This window comes from Lonchura striata, chromosome 21 (assembly GCF_050655825.1).
Source record: "Lonchura striata isolate lonStrDom1 chromosome 21, ASM5065582v1, whole genome shotgun sequence".
Lineage (NCBI taxonomy): Eukaryota > Metazoa > Chordata > Aves > Passeriformes > Estrildidae > Lonchura > Lonchura striata.
Genome location: NC_140723.1, coordinates 886,304 through 900,886, shown reverse-complemented (window position 1 = coordinate 900,886; position 14,583 = coordinate 886,304). Strand labels below are relative to the sequence as shown.

The 14,583-nt window shown below is 55.1% G+C and overlaps 1 protein-coding gene and 1 long non-coding RNA gene across 5 annotated transcripts in view; one reads left to right on the top strand and one right to left on the bottom strand.

Annotated features, from left to right (window-relative positions):
- Positions 1 to 5,159: 5,159 nt before the first annotated feature.
- LOC146765659 (uncharacterized) lies at positions 5,160 to 11,943 on the bottom strand. 2 transcript variants are annotated; one of them, XR_014949754.1, is made up of 3 exons: positions 8,973 to 11,894; positions 5,603 to 8,737; positions 5,160 to 5,510 (listed from the first exon to the last, which is right to left on the bottom strand). It is a non-coding gene; the product is annotated as an uncharacterized LOC146765659 (long non-coding RNA). The 2 variants fall into 2 exon arrangements; XR_014949753.1 differs by having other exon boundaries at positions 5,160 to 8,737; positions 8,973 to 11,943.
- Positions 7,334 to 14,583, top strand: part of SAMD11 (sterile alpha motif domain containing 11) — a 79,298-nt gene continuing 72,048 nt past the window's right edge. Inside the window, exons 1-3 of one of the 3 annotated variants that reach the window (XM_085558649.1) lie at positions 7,334 to 7,434; positions 7,961 to 8,763; positions 9,739 to 9,779. In XM_085558649.1, the coding sequence (XP_085414775.1) occupies positions 7,421 to 7,434; positions 7,961 to 8,763; positions 9,739 to 9,779 (858 nt within the window). In that variant the 5' untranslated portion in view covers positions 7,334 to 7,420. Of the gene's footprint in view, positions 7,435 to 7,960; positions 8,764 to 9,738; positions 9,831 to 14,583 lie in introns of all 3 variants that reach the window. The other 2 variants (XM_085558648.1, XM_021537770.4) reach the window with 2 other exon arrangements.

Genomic DNA, 14,583 nt, shown 5'->3' with positions numbered 1-14,583 from the left:
CCTGCTTATCCTGGAAGGGAACTCTCCCTTTGATCCTCCTGCATTTCATCTGGTAAGGGGATGGGGGCTCCTCAGGTTGCTGCTGAGGGTTTTGGGAGCTGAGGGAAGGAGGTGTCCTCAATCAAGGGACAATCCCAGAGGTATTCCAGGAAGGAATGCTTGGGACACCACCCATCTTCCTGTCCCTGCTGAGGTACTGCTAAGATTTATTCCTGTTGTCTCTTGAATGGCCTCTTCTTTGCCACACACATCCTTACGGTTTCCCTTTTTTACTCAAATTTCATGGGGAGTGGAGCTAAACGTTTATTTCCTCCTGCTTTGAAGAGGTAGGAATTGGATTATGTTTGTGTCTCATTGCTGCAGTCCTGTATGACCATTCCAATAAATGGATTTACTGATTTAGGTGCATTTTGTGGTAGCTACTGCAGCAGCCAGTCTGAAGACAGCTCCAAGAACATCCACAGAAAGGGAATGCTGAATCCTGAATGCTGACAGCTCCAGAGGGAAGGAAGAACTGCGTTCACCCAGGAATGTGACAGAGAGGAGCCTGTGCCCCACCACCCCCAGGTCCTCAGGAGGTACAACAAGAGCACTGAGTGCCTTTTCCCCTCTAAAATGTTGAGTTTCCTTCCGAGATAAAGGTTAAAATCCTTCCCAAAGGAATGCCAAGCCCAGTGTCTCTGGAAGTGCTGATATCCCCTTAGCCCTGGGCTGGGATTTCAGTTCAGGACTGGTGGGATGGTCCCAGGCTGGTTCCCAGTGCAGATCTGTGAATGCCCACAGCCCTGGGCCTGCTGGAGGGGAGCTCTGCTCCACTGAGCAGCACAGAGAGCAAATGTGCAGCAATTTCAGATATGTATGGCTGTGCTGAGCTCCATAACCACGGACAGAATCTCTGTTGGGTTCGGAGGTGAAATTTAGGACTGGTATTACTGCAGTTTTTTGGAAGAAGGGAGGAGAAAGAATGGGAGGCTCAGCCCAGATTAATGTGGATATAACATCCCTAAGCAAATCCATCTTCCTGGGTTTTACCCAAACTTCTCAAAGTTGACACTAAAAGGGTCACGTTAATTTCATAAAGAGAGCAATAAATGGAATAACTTGCATTATTGCATTTGAAACTACAAATCTGATTAATATTATGTATAGAATGGCATGGGTGCACATGGCCACTGTGTGTGTGTGTGTGTGTGTGCAAACACGGATCTCTCCCAACAGACACAACACATTTGTGCTGCTCTGAAGGTTACTCCAGACTGGGACTTGATTTCCATTTCCACTCAGCAAGAGCTGATCCAGTCCCTGGAGCTCTGACAGAACTACTGAATGGGCTGGAACACCAGGCATTCCTGCAGTCAAACACAGAGAATTCCCTGGTGAGTTATGCTGGGGCTGCTCTCTTGGGTATCAGCAGGAGGAGGGGGAGAATCCTGTACTCAATAATTGATGGATCCATAAAGATTTTTTTTCTTTGAGCAAGCAATAATTCTTTGGAAATTAAAGTTAATTAAAAGCAATACCATCCTTACAAATGCACTCAGTTACTTGGTTAGGACAATTTTATATTTGCTTCCTATGCTGCTCCTACGTGCACCCTAATCAGTGTTTTGCTGTAATTGGGAGTACAGAGCATAGCAGAGAGACAGACTCCTGAAAAACTGGGTTCTAATAGACTTGAGGGGCTCCTGGATATTTACAGTGCATTAGGCTTTTTTAGTTTGGGGTCAGTGCAGCTTTAACCCCTGGGCAGTGGTTTATGGCTGATGGCTGCAGAGCACGGGTGAGAAGTGCCTGCTGCTTGCTGGACTTCAAAGGGACAGCAGGAACTTCTGAAGATCTCTTTCCTCTGCTCCTCATCCTCAGTGATTGGCCTCAGCTCCCTCCCCAGCCTTTCCTGGGTGATCAGGAAGGAAATGTGTGTTGGAGCCCAGGGGTACCATGCCTGATACAGCAGTTTTGGCTAAAGGGAAGATGTGTGACAAACAAAATCCTTCCCTCCTGCTGTGAACAAAACAGCGATTTGTATTTGCCAGAGAGTTTAGATAATAATTTTAGGCACCAGGCATTAAAAAGATTCATAAACAGCTTGCTCTGACATTTCTGCCTCTGCCATGTGTGCTGTGACTGCTCACAATTCCCTGGCTTTGCTCAGTGGCTGAGTTACTGAACCTGAGAGAAACAGAGCTCTGCAAATCCACGGAGTGGGATGGAAACGCCTCCGGAGTTTTGCAGAGATGTTTGCTCCCAGGCTGCTGAGGGAAGCACCTGAGTTTGGAGTCCCCAGGTGCTGCTGCAGTCCCACAGTGAAGCACAACAGGCAGAGGTTGGAATGCCTGACTGTGTAGAAAAGATCCCGTTTGGAAGTCTGACAACAAATAAAACTCAGTGGTAAGCAGCTGCAGCAGCTTTTCTCTCTGCACTGGCTGTGAAGGAGCAGAGAAGTTGCTCCTCTTCTGAGAAACTCAAATCACCATGAGGCGATCCAACTATGCAAATGCTTATTTACATGTTTTTTGAAATCCCCTTGTTTTGTTTTGGTTATCCCATCCTTATCTCTTATCTGAGTTTCTGTTTGATTGAAGCCCTCTGTTGCAGCGTAGTCATGGCAGGAGGTTTATATCAAGATGTCTGTTTTTATTGGGTTGTAGGGTTTGAAAAGAAAACGGAGCCCAACAAGATGAGCCCTCATGTGGTCCTGAGCCAGGAGCTCCTCATGACGAGCTGCGAGTGAGGACTGAGTACAAAGTTCTTGGAGCGTGTTTGTGAGTTCACTGCTCATGCCTGGGACTGTCTGGGGGGATGTTTTGGGTGTGTCTTGTTCAAATGTAAGAAAAGTGTAGAAGGGACCATGTTCTGGTCAGTGGTTCAGGAATTGCCTTCCTGAACTCACACAATCCATGAAATAAGTGCAGGGAAGGCCCAGCCCCAGGGCCTGCAGTGAGAATTCCCTGCAGAGACACAGTTCCACGCTGGGGAGCTCCTGTGGGATGTCCCTCCATGGGAGCTGTGGCAGAGGGACCCTGCTGGTCCTGTGTGCCCCTGCAGGACAGACACAGCCCCGAGCTGCACGTCCAGCTCCTCATGCTGGAACAATTAATTATTGCTGAGTTCCTGGGGGATGTGCTCCCTGCTGGAGAGGTGCTGGGTGCTGACCCCAGGGCAGTGACTCCACTGCAGCAGTTTCTAGAAAGGAGAAGAATCTGTTCTCTCTCTGCAGAGACACTCGCTGATTTAGTGACTTTAGAAGATGTTGGCTCTAATTAATGTGTTGGGAGCTGGGAGCCAGCTCAAGGTAGCACTTGAGCACCTCCTAAATTGGTCAAGACAGGTTCTACTGAGTCCTTAATTTGATCTTCCTAGTGTGTATTAAAAGCAGTCACACCTTGATTCCACCAGACCCTTCTGGCACATCACTTCCAAAGGATTCCTGAAAAAGGCTCGCCTCTCTCACCCAAAAAAGCTGCTCTGTGCACTCAGGCTTGTGTTCACCTGGGAATTACAGGAGTCACCCATGGCTTATTCTTTGTGGCCCTGCTTGATGCCAGGAGGGCACACCTCATGTTTTCTGCTTTTCAGTGGTCACTAATTTATCCTGGCTGGAAGCTGGCTGTAGATTCCAGCTGGGCAGCCAGCTCTGGCGTCCCCAGTTTCTGTTGCAGGGAGGGAAAGCAGGCAGGACCTCGGGGAAGTGGAGTGGGAAAAGGTGTTGGACACAGCCAGGCTTAATGAATCCACAGCCAGGTTAATGAATCTGCTCAGCATCTCCTGATGCAGCGAGGTTTCCTCAGCAGTGGGCAGAGAGGGATAAAGGTTTCAGGAAAAATGGAAATCTGGTGGGTGCCTGACAACGCTGATCTCTTTCACACCAGTTACAAATTAGCAATAAATAACCTCTGAGGAGAGAGGAACAGGCAAGGGAAAAAGATGAATTTTTAATTCCAGTGTGCACAAAGAATGGTTAATGCAGAGAGGAGGACAGGGAGCTGCCCAGCGACTGGAGCTGCAAAGAAGGGCCAGAGAACTGTTATTTCTTTGAAACTTAAGGTTTATTCCATTGGTGATTTCTGTAAGGGATTTTTTTGCACCATGGAGGCATGGTGCTAAACTTGTTTTCCAAAATCTTTGCAGAGAAGGGCAATCTCTTGCCTCTTATGGGGACTGGACACTGAAGGGGGTAGGTACTAAAAAATTGTTGTTGGTTTTAATGGAAATAGATTTGTGCCCTTATTATTTAGGAGAAAGGAGCAGCTGGTTTAGAACTGGAGTCCTTGCCTCCCAGATAAAAGTTCCTTCACTCCTTCCCAACAGACATTTAATTCCTCCAGGTTTTTTGAGTTCTGATCTACTCAGGTTATGGAGCTGCACAGGGCGCTGGCACGGGAGGCATTTTGTGAAAATGGTTGGGTAAGGAGAGTTTCTCAATCCACTGGAGGCAGCCAGAACCCTTCAGAAGGGAGGGGGACACGCCGTGGGTGAGCCCACAGCACCGTGACACTTCTCCCCAGAAAGGCAGGAGAAGCTCCAGGTTCCATCTCCACTCCAGCAAAAGGCAGAGTTCCGCAGCACCAGGATTAAAAGGTGAACAGCGTTCCTGGGAAAGCATTTTTTCAGAGGCAAAGCCCTTTGCAGTGTCCTTCCCTTCCCCGACAGGCAGGTGTGCCCTCCCCCAGTGCTGGGCTGTCAGAACATCTCTGCTAATGAAGCAGTCTGGCCCGAGGCTGCTCTCACTGCACTCCCCATCCTGCCACGGAGCTGCAGGAGGAGAGGACAAAGCCAGGGAATCCTGGCTCTGCCACCAAGGATGGGTCTGGCTGCCCCAGGAGGTGCTGCTGTGGCTCTCTGGTCTCCTCCCAGGGCAGCCACTTGCCAGGGAGAGGGTTGGCTTATGCAGGAATCTGTTTATGGATGGATCCAGGAGCTCTGGGTGGAATCTGTGCTGGATCCTATAGGGACACGAGCTCTGGATGGAATCTGTGCTGGATTCTGAAGCACAGGAGCTCTGGATCCCTTTCTGATCTGACAGGTAGCTGGGTTCCTCTCTCCTCCCAGCCTCAACCTGTCTTTCCTGTATCTGCAATGAGGGCCTGCATCTGCAGTCAGGTTTTAAAACAGCTCAAAGGACCTTTGATGTGAGTTAGAAACTCAGAGGTTTGCTGAAACACATGTAAATGAAGGTTTCCCTTCTTTTATTGGTTTAATAGTGGAGGAATATCCAGGATAAGTAATTTGTCCCTGAAACTGGTGATAGGATGCGGAGAAAAATCTTTTTCTCTTAAGTTTAAGAGCTGTTCTTGAAGCATTATCTCCACTTAGAAAACACTTTCTGGCACAGGTAACTCTTGGCAGTTGTTGACACATTTGACCTGAGAGAAAGGTTTTGTTTCAATCCGAGGTGATGTATCCCAGAGGTGGGGAACTGAATGTTGAAAAATGATCACTATTTCCTCTGTTTGCTGTGGCAGTGCCTCTGTGAGCAAATTGGGAATCGTGCTTTCACTTTGCCGGGCGCCCTGAAACACACACACAACAAAAAGCCACGGAGATTGCTGCCCCCAGCCTGGGAAACCTGTTCCAGTGCTCCGGGGGGGTTTGCAGAGCATACCTGGCTCCCCTCTAGCCACATGTGCAGGATTTGCGTGGCGCTCTCTGATCTGCTCTCCAGTGGTGAATCTGTTTACACTAATCCCAAAAGCTCTGCTATTAAAGAGGCTGGGGCTGAACAACCCCAGGCTCTGCTGCTGAGCTCAGCCAGCCAGAGCTCTCGCTCTTCACTGCCCCAGGACTCCGTGGTGGCTCCAGTGCATGGAGGAGGCTGCTGGGATCAGTCTGTGCCTCTCGCACCCCCGAGATCTGCCGAGCATCCTCCCCGTGTGAGAAAGGTTCCTGCAGGATCGGCCACGCCTGTCCTGCTCTCCTGAGACCTCTCCTGGAGGAAACACGGAGCCTTCCCCTGGAGGAGGCTGTGGCCAAGCCGTCCCTGCACTTGGAGCTGGAAGAGAAATAACCCAGGAAGCTTTGAGAGATAATCCCCACTCCCTTAGAAAAAGTGAAAGGAAATCGGGCCAGGAAGTCAAGTTCCAAAGAAGATGGAGTCCAGGGAAGTCTGAAGAGGGACCCAAGGCTCTCAAGAACCCAGAGCAGTTGGATGTGCCAGGAATGAAGGTTTCTGGGAGCTAAGAGGGAGCCCCTCTGCCCTCCATCCAGAATCCTCTGACTGCCACAGAAATGTCTGTCTCCCACAGCCTCTTCCAAGCATTTTCCTTGGATCATTAGGTGATAATAGAAAGTGATTTTTCCCCTGTCATCTTGAGCAATCAGAAGCATTAAGAATAAGAGCCTAAGCCTGAAAGCCTAAATGAGAGGGTTTGATGGGTCTGTGGATCTGCCTCCTTCATTAGAGCCAGAAGCAAAGATGGATCCCAGAGCTGGAGTTCCTTGAGGATAAAATGGCAAGAAACACGGATTGTGGTCAGGTAGCTCAGAAACGACCCTGCCAGCTCTGCCCGTGGCTGATGTCACACAGCAAAGCCACTTCTCACTGTCTGGCAGGCAAGGTCAATCTGCCCCCACCTCGCCCTGCAGGAAGGCAAGTCAGGGGACACAGCGTGGGACAAAGCTGGGGACTTTGTGTTGTTCTGGGAGCTCTGAGGCAGAGCTCACAGAAATCTCACTGTTCTGCCACGTGGTGGACACTTGTGGGCCACATTTCTTGTCCCGTGTTTGGGGGATAATTTGCTTTTGTTCCTCTCCTGGGTAGGATTCTTCCTGCCCAGTCGATCCCACATTGGCATCCAAAGGCAGGGAACTCCATCTTGCTGAGGTGACACATCCCTGTACCAACCACACAACTTCATTTTGGGCCACCTCGTCCTCTGGGGGCAGTTCCACACGGACCTCGTGCTGTGTCTGCCACAGCTTGTGACAGAAATTCACCCTGTGTGTCCTAAGCCTCCATCTGTCCGTCCATCCATCCATCCATCCATCCATCCATCCATCCATCCATCCATCCATCCATCCATCCCTCCCTCCCTCCATGGAACAGGGAAGGCTGGAGCCGGGTCCCAGCTGCCAGGGACTGCGGGCACGCAGCTCGGGGGTGCGGAGGGCCGGGCAGCAGCGGCTGGGTGCCCCCGGTGCCCCGGGCAGGCGGCAGCCGGCGCTGGCCCCGCCGTCCGTCGCTCACCCCCTCGCCGCCGCCGGCGCGGCGCTTCCCAGCGCCTCCGCTCTTTAAATGGGCCAAGTTGGAGAAGCGGCGGCGGCGGCGGCGGCGGAGGGAAATCTTGTTTGGTCGGAGTCTCCGAAGTGTGCGGTGACTTCTGAGCACCGATCAATACGTGTCTGTCCCGGCTCGGGGCCCGGCCCGGCGCTCGGGGGCTGCGGGCGGCGGGGGAGCGCAGGGCCGGCGGGGATGGCACTCTAGATGTCCGCGTGTCTGTGCGTGTGTAGCTGTGCTTGTATTTATATATATATATATATATATATATATACACAGAGGGTGTAAGGAGCGTAACACCGCCTTTCTTAAAATTTCCCGCAGGAGTGGGGATTAAAGCCCAGCTGGCGGGGATCAGAAAGGCTTCGGTGGGAGCGGGGCGAGTCTGCAGCGCGCAGGTGAAGGTGGGCGGCCCCGGGGAAAGTTCGCCGCCGCCGCCCGGGTGTCTGGAGCCCCGCGGGCAGAGCCGGCACCGGCCGGGGCTCCGTCCTCCGGCGGGCGCCGGCGGGGCGGGGAGGGGTCGCGGAGCGGCGGCGGGGGCGCAGCGTTTAATTTTAATTATTGCATATAAATAAATAAACCAGGTGTCAGTTTAAAGGAAGCAGGGGGGCAGGGTGAAAGGGGGCTGGCTGGCTAGGCGGCGGGGAACCCTCCAGCCTGGCGAGAAGGTGGGTTGATCTAGGGGAATCAATAAGCTTTTTTTTTTTTTTTTTTTTTTTCCTTAAACCAAAATAATGTCTACGGCAGCAGAGACCTCTCCGAGATGTCAGGTATTAGTCCGGAGGGGCAGATCTGCGAGGCACACAGCAGCTCCCGGGTCTACGGTACATTAGGCTCTCCGTGGGAGAGGGATCCCAGACAGCTCTGCTGGGGAGCCAGCCCAGGAGATTTGTTAGCGGGCTGCTCCGGGGGATACCAGCCACCTCCGGCACCCGAGCGCCAAAGGTGCTTGTGCTGCTGCTGCTGCTGCTGCTGGCGCATTTCATCCAAACTCCAGCCAGAGCCAGGGCAACTTGAACCGGAGACATTGGAGCCGCTGTGCTTCGGAGAGACGAGGGCGCACGGGGAGCGCGGCGGCACCATGCCTGCTATCAAGAAGGAGCGACTTGACAGGGAAGAGATGGCCCTGGCAGCTTTTAACCAGCCCATGGAAACCTTACCGGACTACCTCGCGCCTCTGGCCGCCGCTGCCATTCCGGTGGTCACCCCGCACCCGCCGGCTTACGACCAGATCTTCGCCCACCGCGCGTACCTGGGCTTCCAGGAGCCCCACCACCCCCACCCGCACCACCCCCACCACCTCCCCGAGGACCTGATGCTGGAGAGGTTTTCCTCCATCCCGGATTTCCAGCCCTTCTTTGACAACGGAGAGCCTTGCATCGAGGTGGAGTGCGGGGAGAACAAGGCGCTGCTCTACATCAATAAGTTGTGCCAAGGGAGCAAAGGACCCTCTATCCGGTACCGGGGAGAGTGGCTCACGCCCAACGAGTTCCAGTTCGTCAGCGGCAGAGAGACGGCCAAGGACTGGAAGCGCAGCATCAGGCACAAAGGTAAAGGCAGCGCTCGCCGCGTGCGGGGTCCCCGCTCCTCCTCGCATCCTCCCTCTCCCCCGTGCCCGGGCAGAGCCGAGCCCGCGGGGCAGAGCCGAGCCCGCGGGGCAGAGCCGAGCCCGCGGGGCACAGCCGAGCCCGCGGGGCACAGCCGAGCCGCCCTCCCCGCGCCCCCGGCCCCTCTCTGCCGGATCCCCGCGCCCCGGTACCGCCGAACTTTTCCGAGCGCTTTGGGAGCGGCTGCCTTTGGTGAGGGGGGGGTTGGGAAGCGGGGGGATACTTGGGGGGCTCCTCTCCGCCGGAGAGAAGTTCCGTGGGGCGCGGGCGGGGACCTGACCCCGGGCGGGAGCGCGGGGCTCGGGGCGGCAGCGCGGCCGGGCCGGCACCGGCGGGGCGGCGGGCGGGGCGGAGGGGGTGTTCCCCTCGCAGCTGGGTGGTGCGGGACCTCCGCCGCGCCGGCGGCTCTGACGGGCGCCTGCCCTGCCTCCCTCCCTCCCTCCCCGCCCGAGCCGGCGCCGCAGTCGCTCTCCGCGGCGGAGCTGCTGCTGCTGCGGGCGGCAGGTGGGGAGCGGGGCCGGGCGGCGATTAGGGGCGGCTGACGCCTCGCCTCGTTATTGAGCGGGGCTGCTTTGCGGCCGGGCTCCGCTGCCCTGGGGAAGCCTCCGTCGCTCCGCGGTGAGTCCGGAGGAGCTGCGGGAGCTGCCCGGGGCCGTGCCCGGAGCGGGGGCGGCGGGAGCGGCTCCGAGCCCGGCGGCACCGCGGGGGCTGTGCCCGGCTCCCCTCCGCCGGGACCTGCGGGGCAGAACTTGGCTGCAGGGGCAGGCGGGGTGGGCGCTGTAGGCAGGCGAGGGGAGGGCTGTTTATATGGAAGCAGACGCGTGCCTCCCCCTCCCCCCCTTCCCTAGATACTTTCCTTTTATAAGCGTGCTGATTCTTTTTCTTCTTCTTCTGCTTTTTCTTCTCTTCTGCATATAGGGAAAAGTTTGAAGACTCTTATGTCCAAAGGAATCTTACAGGTACATCCTCCAATCTGTGATTGCCCTGGGTGTCGAATTTCGTCTCCAGTGGTAAGATTATTGTTAAACTATGTGCTTTAGTTAAGACATCTTCCCTCTCCTCTGCCTCCTAACCTTAAACAAAACAAAAAAAATCCCTTTGCTTCTGTGCTCGTGGAACCGTGATCTGCGAGGGTCACGGAGGCTGCCAGAGCCCTGCCCGCACTGCTGCGGGTTCCAGCAGCGTTAGAGAGGAGCTTGGAAGCAGAGCAGACGGGAAGAGCAGCGCTTGACCTGAAGGAAGCAGCACTCGGTGGGAATTTTTGGTTTTCAGGGGGAGCTGTGTGCACGCAGAGGCAAATCATGGAGGAGCCTCTTCCGTGTTCCCACCCCTTGGTTTCTGTGCGTTGTGCACAGGTGTGAAAGTGGCTAAATAAAGCAGAAGGGAAATGTAATTGCACCCACGTGTCAGAGTCAGAGCCGGCACGGTTTATAAACCATCAGCTAGGTGAACTGCATGAGGAGCAGCTCAAATGCTGACAACTTGAGCATCGTTTGTGGCTTAGATCACTGGTGGCTTTTATAGGTCTTCCCAACTTTTGGGTTCCTTGTGTGTTCTTGCTTTTATCCTGAGACTTCCAGAATCTCTCATCAGCATTTTTGTGGGAAAGATGTTGATGGTATAAATAAAAGGTGACAGAAATCGTAGTAAAGTAAGGCCTTAAAACAGTTCATTGTGTGTGAAAGTAACCATGAAGTACAATAGCATCTAACTGGGAAGGCAGAGCTGTTGGTTTGGGAACTGAAGCCGCTCTTGGGCTGAAAGAACTTCAAACACTGCCAGTAGCGCTGTGGAAACAAATGCTGCTGGAAATTTATGTGATTTTATCCACTGGAAATCAACCGTTTTTGATTTTGTTGCTTGCTTATGCTTGAGTGGCCAGTCTGTGTTCAGAGGCAGCGTCTCTGTGATCGGAGATGACAGAGCTGGGAGCTGGCTCCTGCCTGCGTGGTGTCCCTGTGCACGCGTGGCTGTGTCCCAGACCCCCCCATTCCCACGGGAAGGGGCTGCAGCCACCTCCCCCAGTTCCAGACCAGTGGGGAGATGTGTCCTGCCTGTGTGGTGTGGCACAGCCACCCGCAGCAGTGCCTGGCATCTGAGCCCTGGCTCCTGCAGCTCCTGCAGCTGGGACAGCGTGTGAGGTGGTGCAGGCAGCTTTCTCCAGCTGGGAGCTCTGCCTGTGTTGTCAGCTGTGCGGCTCAGAGCCCAAAATCTGCCGGTGACAGGGATGTGCTGCTGTTGTGGGGATGCTGAGAGGTGCCTGGCCAGGTGATGCTGTCTGCTGGACATTTTCTGGGCTAGCAGTAGCCAAAAGGTCGTGATGCAGTTTCCTAGCAGCAGCATTTTCAGGAGTGGTGCAGGGGTAGGTGCATTTCCAGATGGGAAGCCAGCTGTGCATGAAGCCAGTGTCTGGCACAGCCTTTGAGAACTGGGTTTGGAAAGTACAGATAGAGGGGAAAAAAGAGGTTGGTGCAGTTTTGGGCAAGGAGAAATAAATCTTTCTGGACTTGGCTCCCACTGCTTCCCCAGCTGGGAAAGGGGTTTTGGATGTCAGAATTTGCACAGCGAGGTGAGAGCCCAGGGAGGAGTTCTGTCAGAGCTGTTCCTCAGTGCTCCTGCACTCTCTGTGCTGTACTTAGAGATGTCCCTGACCAAAGGACAGTTCCACATTTTGGACCTGAAGTCTTTGGGTAGTGCTCTGTGGTGGCTGCATCCACTGCACATCCAGAGCAGTCACACAAGGAGGGGGATTAGGAATTGGGCATGGCTTGTATTTCCCCATTTAGAGATCGCCCATTCGAGCACCGCTGAGATCCGAGGGCTGATTCTCCTGAGAAGCAGAAATGCTTTATATTTTACAGTGCAGGGGACAGAGACTTGCAGTGCCTGGTCCTCGTGTGATCCGGCGGGGGTGTGGCGATGGGAGCTGATGCTGTGTGCAGCTGGTTCCACTGCTCTGAAATCATCCCTGGGACAGCGGGAACCGGCCGGGAACACTCAAGCGGCGGCTGTGGCGGGGGCAGGCAGCCTCCCCTCGGGGTGCACAGAGCTCCGGGCGGAGCCGGCTGCCCCTGCGGGAGCGCGTCCCGGGCCAGCCCCGGGAGACGAGGGGTCGGTCTGGAGGGGAAACCGCGGCGAGCCGCAGCCCCCGGCCCGGGTTGAGCCCCCGGTGCCCCCGCTGCTCTCGGTGCCCCCGGTGCCCCCCGGCCGCCGCCGGCGCCGCGTCCCCGCCCGGGACCGGCGGGGCCGGGGCTCGGCGCCACCGCCCGCGCCGCTGCTCGCAGCGGGGCAGACGGGGCCGGCGCCGGGCCCGCTCCGCCACCGACCGCCGGTTTCCTGGCGGCTCGGCTCGGCTCGGCTCGGCGGAGCGGCCCCGCCGGCGCCGCCGCCCCCGGGCTGCTCCGCGCGGTCAGACATCCACCCCTCCTTCCTTCCATCCCTCCTTCCTTCCACCCCTCCTTCCTTCCATCCCTCCTTCCATCCATCCATCCATCCCTCCCTCCCTCCTTCCATCCATCCCTCCTTCCATCCATCCATCCATCCCTCCCTCCTTCCATCCATCCCTCCTTCCATCCATCCCTCCTTCCTTCCATCCCTCCTTCCATCCCTTCCTCCTTCCATCCCTCCCTCCTTCCATCCCTCCCTCCTTCCATCCATCCCTCCTTCCATCCATCCCTCCTTCCTTCCATCCCTCCTTCCATCCATCCCTCCCTCCTTCCATCCATCCATCCATCCATCCATCCCTCCCTCCTTCCATCCCTCCCTCCTTCCATCCCTCCCTCCTTCCATCCATCCCTCCTTCCATCCATCCATCCATCCTTCCTTCCTTCCTTCCTCCCTTCCTCCCTTCCTCCCTTCCTCCCTCCTTCCCTCCTTCCTTCCCTCCTTCCTTCCCTCCTTCCTTCCCTCCTTCCTTCCCTCCTTCCTTCCTCCTTCCCTCCCCCACCATCCATCCCTCCTTCCTTCCCTCCTTCCCTCCCCCACCATCCATCCATCCCTCCCTCCCTCCATCCCCATCCCTCCCTGCCTCCCCTGCACGCTGGGCTGCAGGAGGGGCTCCGTGCCCTTCGCAGGGCCGAGGTGCAGGCTCAGCCGTGGGGCAGCAGGGCAGAGCCTGTCCCGGCCTTTTCCCCTCTGTCCCTTCAGCCTGGGGGGGCACAGGGCGCCAGGCCTCCGCAGGGTGAGCTGCCAGATGTGCACAGGGCTCTCCCCCACGTTTGTACCATCAGTTGGGGCAGGCACAGTTCCTTTCAGAGCCCTGGGTGGATTGCAGTCTGCTCTGGTGAAACCCATTCCCACCAGGGCTGCCTCTGCTCCAGACCCTCCCCTGCCTTCTCAGCCAGGCTGGAGGGGGCAGTGGGCTCCTGCAGCCTGAGGAGGGGAGAACAGCTCTGAAATCCTCCCTGATGAACCAGAATACCTCAGATTTGTGAAATCCAGCGTCCAGGATAACAGTGAAGGACATGCCTGAACACTGCGTTGTTTCCCTTACCAGACTGTGACTCTCGCTGTGTTTTCCATTCTCGTGGTGCTGCCTCTGAAAGGGAGTTGGGGCTGGGGCTGGCTGCTCCTCATCCTCTTTTCCCATGGTTTTGGGCAGGGTGTCTGTTTGAAAGGTGGCCCTTCAGATAGAAAGAGCCATTTCCCCAAAGCTGTTGTGACACGGCCACACTCAAACAAACCAAGTCAGAAAGAGCAGTAAGTGATGTTTGGGTTTTGCCCCATGTGCATCACAAGCAGAGCCACAGGGTGGGTGTGCACTGCTTGGGCACTGTTTTGTTGTTGGCAATTTATTTGCTTGCTGGGGCCGTGTTTTGCTCTTGGTTTGATTTATATGTGATTCCTTTTATTTGCTGCTTTTTGCTTTTCATCATCGTGGTTGTTGTTTTCCTTTGCTGCCCTGAGGTTCAGGCGTCAGTCCAAGACTTTGTCAGGGATGGAAAAAGGAGCTATCTGCTGCTAACTTCAAAAATGCCAGTAATGAGCAAAATCTGTTCTTTGGCCCTGAGGTTTCTGAGCCTTCTCCTGGTCCCTGTTTTGGGTGGAAGGCAGCTCCGTGTGACCCCAGAGAGTGGCTTTGTGTCACTCGTGGTGCTGGGCTCTTCTGCCCGTCCCTGGTGTTCCCCTCCTGCTGCTCCACAGCTTCCCTGAGAGCCAGGAGCAGAGCAGCACCTGGGCAAGGAAGGGAGATCCCTGGGCTGCTCAGTGGTGGGATCCAAATTCAGGGGCTTTCTCCAAAAGGGGAATCTCCCACACCGGGCACGAGTCTTCCAGGAGAATTCTGCTATGGTAAGAGCACTTTGCCTGCTGGAGAATTTCCTTGGCTGCCTGCAGAAGCAGGATTCATTCTGAAATTTCACTGTTAACTGAATAGATTTGGGTTCCTTTTGAGCTGCCGTGGGCTCAGGGATGGGAGCTGGAGAATGTTGGGGTTTGTGTGCAGGGGACTGTTTTCATAACTTTGCCTTTGTGTCCCTCGGGGCTGCCTCATGAATGTGGAAAAAGCCCCTCTGTAAAGCAGACTTATAAACCTCCAAATACCCCCAAGGTCTTTGGCACAGTCTGTTGATTTTTATTTGTGGTTTCATGCTGATTTGGCTTGTTGCTTTTAATCCAGCACATTTTAGTTCAGGTTAGTGTTTGTTGGAGGTTCTGGAGATACATGGGCTTTTTTTGTTTGTTTGCAGGGTTTTTTTTTTTTGGTTGTGTTTTGTTTTGTTAAAGGACTTGGCCCAGGTGGATTTTAACCTGTGTTGCACTACA